This window comes from Pollachius pollachius (genome assembly GCF_949987615.1).
Source record: "Pollachius pollachius genome assembly, chromosome: 4".
Lineage (NCBI taxonomy): Eukaryota > Metazoa > Chordata > Actinopteri > Gadiformes > Gadidae > Pollachius > Pollachius pollachius.
Window position 1 is genome coordinate 28197645 of NC_136937.1, and position 7977 is coordinate 28205621.

The 7977-nt window shown below is 50.1% G+C and overlaps 1 protein-coding gene across 1 annotated transcript in view; it reads left to right on the plus strand.

Annotated features, from left to right (window-relative positions):
* nid2a (nidogen 2a (osteonidogen)) overlaps window positions 1-7977 on the plus strand; it is a 45521-nt gene that overhangs the window by 13814 nt on the left and 23730 nt on the right. The window contains exons 6-14 of the mRNA XM_079734792.1: window positions 1-110; window positions 232-597; window positions 1063-1177; window positions 3904-3943; window positions 4099-4208; window positions 4568-4701; window positions 5106-5217; window positions 6421-6621; window positions 7602-7916. The exon at window positions 1-110 is cut by the window's left edge and continues 23 nt beyond it. Coding sequence (XP_079590918.1) covers window positions 1-110; window positions 232-597; window positions 1063-1177; window positions 3904-3943; window positions 4099-4208; window positions 4568-4701; window positions 5106-5217; window positions 6421-6621; window positions 7602-7916 — 1503 coding nt within the window. The remainder of the gene's footprint in view (window positions 111-231; window positions 598-1062; window positions 1178-3903; window positions 3944-4098; window positions 4209-4567; window positions 4702-5105; window positions 5218-6420; window positions 6622-7601; window positions 7917-7977) is intronic.

A 7977-nucleotide genomic window follows, 5' to 3' on the forward strand; every position in this document is an offset into this window, starting at 1 on the left:
GCGTTTGGCTCTTCCACATCGGAAACGCGCACTCCTTCGACAACATCGTCCCCGCCGCCGTGAGCGGTCTCCTCGCCAACCCGCATCCCGAAGGCTACGACAACATCAAGGTATATAACTCTTAATTGAACTATTTTACTAGGACACCTTCGACTCTTATTTTGAAAAGGGACCACGATACAATTGGCTCTTCTTTTGATGTTTTTCCCGATGCTGTATTTTGCTCGTCAGGACACGACAACCCCGGAGTACGGCGAGTTCGAGGAGTACCCCGACAGCAACATCGACCCCGAGAACGATGAGGAGGAAGATTACCCTGTCACCACCGGAGACCCCGAGTTCCAGCCCCCCGGTGGCGATGACCGGACCCCTGATTCTCCCCTGGAGCCCGAACGCCGCGACCCCGCCCCCTATTACCCGCCAGAGGAGAACGCCGAGCCGCAGAACCACGGCCGTCGTGTCGATACGACGCTGACCTATGAACCCCGGTATGTGCCGGAGCACGGAGGAAGGCAGTACGAGACTCCTCACCCTCGCCCCCACCCGGAGACCTACCCAGAGGGGGGGCACATCCGGCCCGGGGAGCCGCAGCCTCAGGTACAGATAGCCTAGCGCCACAGCGGCGGCCTGCGTGTAGCCTATGTAGCTACTCTAGCCTATGTGGCCAGCCTAGCATTTGTGGCCAGCCTCGCATATGTAGCTAGCTTTGAATACCAGATTTGTACATATAGCTAACCTCACCTGTAAGACAGCCTAGCAAATGTAGCTAGCATAGCATATGTAGCCAGCCTAGCATATGTAGCAGTCTTAGCATAACCGGCATATGTATAGATTTATCGAAACGAATAAATTAATCTGCTTCATCCGATTTAAATAAAAGTAAAAGTAAGATATTTCTATACATCTGAGGTAAAAAAAATATATTTATACATAATTGCATTTTTACTCTTTCTGAACTCACGTCCCTTTTCTGCTTTATCCGATTTTTCATAAGTTGTTTATTATCCACCCCTCCCCCTCTCCCCCCACACACACAAATGCACGCCTCCCCCTCCTCTCTAGACTCCATTGGAAGTGGTGGACCAGTACACAGCCCCCCAGGGCCAAGCCCCCCCCCACATCCCCGGTGGTCATGTGGTCAGCGTGGAGGAAGACGAAGTCGACTTTGACACCGGAGGTACTAACTGAGAACAGATTGTGTGTGTGAGATGTGTTTGAACGTGCATGTTTTTGTGTGTGTGTGTGCGTGCGTGTGTGTGTGTGTGTGCGTGTGTGTGTGTGCGTGTGCGTGTGTGTGCGTGTGTGTGTGTGTGTGTGTGTGTGTGTGTGGTGAGTGTATCATCTTTTTAGTCTGCACGCACTCACTCTCACCTGACCCAGACAGGAATTTGTGTTTACCGGCATTAGGAGACTAAATTACATCAATATTTGTCCCATGGATCATGAACCACACAGCATGGTCCAGCCTTAACACAGAGCGGGCAGTTAGTAGGTGGAGGGAACTGAGGAGGAAACGCATTTGTGAGTGAATGTATGTGAGGGCTTTGGTTAGGGGGCAATTAGGATTACACGCGTGTATTACAAATGCGGTGCGTCCAAATGGGTCAGAATCCAAGCTTTTCAGGATCCCGTTTTCGCATTGCTCTCTCGCATTCTGAGAGAGCAAAAGCACGCGGAGAGAACTTTTCAGTTTTGGCAGGACCCGGAATGTAAACCGAATCCTCTTGTTCATTGAGCCTATTTTGGATGCAAAAATGGAAAAACAGGATTTTGCGTCTGCCTCTGCCTGTGTGGTCTTACACATACACTCTCTCAGTCACTCTCTCACTCACTTTCTCTCACTCAATCTTCCACTTACTCACTCACTCATTCTCTCAGTCCCTCAGTCACTCCCTAACTCACTCATTCTCTCACTCCCTCATTCTCTTACTCCCTCATTCTCTCATTCACTCACTCACTCACTCACTCACTCACTCACTCACTCACTCACTCACTCACTCACTCCCTCACTCACTTACTATCTCACTGACCCGCTTAGTCTCTGACTGTCACACCCTCTCACTCTCTCTGTCATTCTGTCACTCACTCTCTCACAGATCTGATAACTCACCCATTCACACCCGATGGCTCACTCCCTTTACCCATTAACTGGCTTGTTTGTAGACCTCTTTGGTTGTTCGCAGTACTGGTTATTTCTCACTCAATGTGCGTGCTGCAGTCCCCATAATCATACATTCATCTTAGAAGATGCTAGAGAAAACGTTTCATTCCTCTCCAACCCCTGGTTCTACAGCCCTGCTGCGGTCCTAAAAAATAATAGGCTGACGTCAGCCACGGTGCCATGATGCAATGAGCGATGTTCGATATGAATGAATTAAAATGAAAAACATGAGACTGCAGACCCTGCATCTGTGTGTTTGTGTGTTTGTGTGTGTGTGTGTGTGTGTGTGTGTGTGTGTGTGTGTGTGTGTGTGTGTGTGTGTGCGTGTGTTCCTGTTTGTGTGTAAAAGGAGCACATTGTACACTCTCCTGTCCGCAGCTGTTGAACAAACACACACAGGCATCCTGAGTGTGTGTGTGTGTGTGTGTGTGTGTGTGTGTGTGTGCGTACCAGTGTACAAGTTGTTCCCCCCAGTGGATCGGGGGAATGCTGCATTTCTAGAGGAAGAGCAAAAAAATAGGAAGAGGGAGGAAGAGACAGTTTTAAGATTCAACAAACAAAAAGAGGACAGAAAGACATTACGGAAAATAAAGCCTTAAAGTTGAATTGAGTAAATTCAAGTTGAGTTGAATTTACCAGTTTCTTTGTTTCTATTTTAATCATTAATGAGAATGAGGCATCTAAGAGGCGTTTAAGTTATCCATTTATATATTCTTATTCTGCCGCCAAACTATTTTGATCAGATGTTGGACACAGCGTTCAGATAAAAACAGATAAAACAGTGTTTCATATTTCTGAACATGAAATCCAGCGTTACGTTGCTATGGACCTTGACTTTTGGTCTGAGGTTGATTCGTCATTAAAAATGATTTTGTGACATCACAAATGGGTGGTGGTGGGGGGCTGCTAGATGTATGAAGGATCTGGACGGCCTCTTCCAGGATCCCCCCCTAACGGGGAATGTAAGCCCAGGCACGGTGGTGAAGCAGGGCTATCTTCAGGCTATCTGTGAGACAGGCTATGTCAACAAAAAGCAGAGCCCACATTCAACGCTTCACTGTGGTTCATAACGGCCTTTATCACGCTCATTAATATCCTGATGTTGATGTTAAGTGACACACAGGGGGAGGAAGGGAGGGGAACAGCTGGTGTCTCTTCAAGCACTGCTTCTACAGTTTTTACTTGGGGTGTGTGTGTGCATGTGTGTGTGTTTTTGTGTGTGTGTTTGTGTGTGTGTGTGTGTGTGTGTGTGTGTGTGTGTGTGTGTGTTTGTGTGTGTGTGTCTGTGTGTGAGTGGTTCCTGCAACTAATTGCCACAGTCCACATTCAAAGTGATAGTACAAATACATTTTTTAATCACTGACTTCATATCCATAGGTCAAGAGTAGACAGTTTTAGAGATCTACCAGCACAAGCACAATTTTAATTATTGTATTCATTTCTGAACGTGCTCAGCAGCTGTGCTATAATCAATGCTGCTAGACCTGTGAATTGTTAATATCTTTAAAATTATAAATGTATGTGTATTTGCAACATTATCTTAACATTACCGTAAACCAAGATATCTGAATTTCGTTTGTTTAAGACGATTACCTCAGCTAATCTCTCTTCCTCTGACTTCCCAGCACTTTGTGCATACAGAGAGAGTCAGAATCCACTGATAGCATTGTTGTTCACTGTGCTGCAGAATTTCCCAAAGCAAACCAACTGAGCGTGTGTCCCTTATCTTCTCCCCCACTCAGTGATTCATTACAGCACGGACAACAAAGAGACTTGTGCAGGGTATGTCACCACTTCATTGGTTATTCATTCATCCACCCATCCAGAAGTCAACCAGTTTCCGTATGAACCTATATTGTTTTAATTATTTCTCTCCTTCTCGCTCTCTCTCTCCCCTTCTCTCTCCCCCTCTCCCTGTCTCCTCCTCTCTTCACCAGGTTCCAGAACCAGTGCTCCAAGAATGCTGTGTGCAGCGACTACCCGTCCGGGTTCTGCTGTCACTGCCAGTCTGGTTTCTATGGCAACGGATGGCACTGTTTACCCGATGGTCCGTACCCAAGCACATACACAGACATATACGTTAGAAACTGCATTCAGCCATTGTGTTCTACCTGGAAAGCATCCTAAATACAATCATTTCTTAGCTTCACGGGATAAAGTGTCAAACTCTGTACGGACTTGAATGAGGCTAGTCATTCTGCAATCCTCGCATCATTAACTTCCTCCCCCACCACCACCTACCTCCACCCCCTTCTCCACACCCACCTCCACCCCATCTCCAACCCAACCTCCTCCTCCTCCACCACCCCCACCAACTTCAACCCCAACCCCAACCCCCACCTCCACATCCACCTCCTTCCCCACCCCCACCCTCCCCTCCATGGTCGCCTTCATCCCCACCAAAAGGTGCTCCCCAACGTGTGAGCGGCAAGGTGCGTGGCACGGTGACGGTGGGCGGCACTCCCATGGACCTGGGAGAAATCGACCTCCACGCCTACGTCGTCGTCGGGGACGGACGCGCCTACACCGCCATCAGCGAGGTAGCACCGGCCAATTGGATTTTCACAATAAAGGCGCAGGGTGTTGATGTGCATGCAATGGGGCTAAAACGACCTGAAAGGGACACCAGAAGAAGACAAATTCGCTAATGCTGACGGGAAGAAAGAGGGCTGGGGTTTGAATTCCATGGGGGGAACCCACCAAAGTTCTTGGCCAGCAACAGGCCAAGCCTGCCCACTATCCATTCATGTCCCACCTGCTCATTGATTACCTTGATCTTTGAGTTGTGTTGGCTAAAAGTGTGTGCTAAATGACCAAGTAGTGACAATGGTCCATTCAAACGTGAACGGAGCATGATGTCATCCTTGCTGCACGGGTCACACGTGTCTTTTTTTCCTGTGATTGCCATGTATCCATGTTGTTCTGCGATGCTGTGATTGGCCAGGTTCCCGAGCCGCTGGGGTTGGCTCTGATGCCGGTCGCACCAATCGGAGAGCTGTTCGGCTGGCTGTTCGCCCTGGAGCTGCCCAACAGCCAAGCAGGGTTTAAGATCACCGGTAGGCCTTGTTTTGCACACGCTGTTGTTCTTCGGGACTCTTCGGGGATATTTCTGTGTTATGACGCAGGGATATAAAAGTACACAAAGCACTTAAGCAATTTTCCTCATAAGGGGATTTTTGTTGTTAATCATTGCAAGCAATCATCTTGTGTGTGGGTGTGTGTGTGTGTGAGAGAGAATGTGTGCTTATGTATGTATGTGTGCACTAGTGTGTGTTTGTGTGTGAGTGTGTGTGTGTGTGTGTGTGTGTGTGTGTGTGTGTGTGTGTGTGTGTGTGTGTGTGTGTGTGTGTGTGTGTGTGTGGGGGGGGCTGTGTTCTCTCCTGGCCAGCTGTTTTGTCTCCAGGGATGCGATCTGATACCCTGAGTGCAACTCTTCTCTAACGGGATGCAGCTGTGTGTGTGTGTGTATGTGTGTGTGTGTGTGTGTGCCTGTATTTGTGGTATGCGCATCTGTGTATGTGTGTTTGCATTTGCATTTTGTGTGTGTGTGTGTGAGTGTGTGTGTGTGTGTGTTTGAGTGTGTGTGCGTGTGTGTACTTACTAATGTGTAAGGAACGATAACTTGTACGGAACGATATGTTCCATACAATGTGAGATCCTTGCATGCGTTTGCCTTTTAGTGCCACACAATAATCAATATTCAATACACACACATGCACACACCCACATGCACACACACACACACACACACAGTGACACACACACACACACACACACACACACACTTTTATTGGGTGATACCAACAAAATGCTTCCCAGTTGAAGGCCCAGCCTGGTATGGCCGGCAGAACAGAAGAGTTGGGAAAAAATTGCAGAAAAAAGCATTTAACATTCTGGAACAACGGGACGACAATGAACCCTGAACAGTTAACAAGTGAAGGCCAAGAAGACGATGTGGTTGACGGACAGGCAGGCAGACAAACATTCATACAGGCAGACAAACAGTACATTTATACAGGCAGTCTTTCAATATAATGCAGTAGAATTATTTATTGATACATTTTAACACCAATTTATCGACCGATTGACTTAAAGATCATTTTTTGACCAATTCATGATCAATTGAATGACCTATTGGCATTTATCGATGACTTGAAGCTCGATCGCCTGATTGGCTGATTGATGGATTGGTGACCAATTGACTCAGTGCTATGTTAATTGACGGACTCACCTGTTGCGTGACTCCGCCCTCTCGGCAGGCGCTGACTTCCTCCGCCGCGCCGAGGTGGTGTTCTACCCAGGCAACGAGCGTCTGACGGTGGTGCAGACGGCCGGCGGGCTGGACGAGCACAACCACCTGACCGTGGACACCGCCCTGTCGGGCAGCGTGCCCTTCCTGCCCCCTGGGGCCAGCGTCACCATGGAGCCCTTCATGGAGACCTACCAGTACTACCCCTCAGGTGAGCCCTACCAGTACTACCCCCCCTCAGGTGAGACCTACCAGTACTACCCCTCAGGTGAGACCTACCAGTACTACCCCCCCTCAGCTGAGACCTACCGGTACGACCCCTCAGGTGAGCCCTACCAGTACGACCCCTCAGGTGAGACCTACCAGTACTACCCCCCCTCAGGTGAGACCTACCAGTACTACCCCTCAGGTGAGCCCTACCAGTACGACCCCTCAGGTGAGACCTACCAGTAAGACCCCTCAGGTGAGCCCTACCAGTACGACCCCTCAGGTGAGACCTACCAGTACGACCCCTCAGGTGAGACCTACCAGTAAGACCCCTCAGGTGAGACCTACCAGTACGACCCACCCCTCAGGTGAGCCCTTCATGGAGACCTACCAGTACTACCCCTCATATGAGACGGCACGGCAGCCAATCAGGGACAGGTTCAGGGTCAGGGTTTGGGTCAGGCTTAGGGTCGGGGTTAGGGTCGGGGTTTGGGTCAGGGTTAGGGTCAGGGTTAGGGTCAGGGTTAGGGTCGGGGTTAGGGTCAGGGTTAGGGTCAGGGTTAGGGTCAGGGTTAGGGTCGGGGTTAGGGTCGGGGTTGGGGTTTGGGGTCAGGGTTAGGGTTTGGGTTAGAGTCTGGGTCAGGGTCGGGGTCAGGGTCAGGGTCAGGGTTAGGGTCAGCGGACAGTCAGAAAGATGGATGCATGGATAGATCTCAGTCTCATTCATAATTAGAATAATAATAATAATAATTATTATACATAGCCCCATTCCTTTACATTGTTACACGGTGCTTGTACAAGTAAAAGTAAAATAAAATGGACAGATGAGCAACACTTCCTACCGTCCACCGGGCAGGCCGGCACACTGATCCATCGTAAGGGCAGACATCACCCCCTTTGAAATGGCTCCCTTTCCCTCCCCGGCTGACCTTTAACCTTTCACCCCCCCCCCCCCCCCCGCCCGGCCCGGCCCCTCCCCCACAGTCACCACCTCGGCCTCGGTGCGGGAGTACACGGTGGAGTCGGCCGAGCGCGGCTCCGAGTCCTTCTCCTTCCAGCTGCGGCAGAACCTGACGCACCGCGACTGTCGCCACGACAACCGCGGCGGGCGCCCGGAGACCCAGGAGCTCAGCATGGAGCGGGTGTTCGCCATGTACGTCACCGAGGAGCGCATCCTGCGCTACGCCGTCACCAACAAGATCGGCCCGGTCGGAGGTGAGCCTGTGTGTGTGTGTGCGTGTGTGTGTGTGTGTGTTTTGGTCTGTGTGTGTGTGTGTGTGTGTGTGTGTGTGTGTGTGTGTGTATGTGTGTGTGTGTGTGTGTGTGTGTGTGCGGGCCGGCTGGCGGGCGTGCTCGTGTA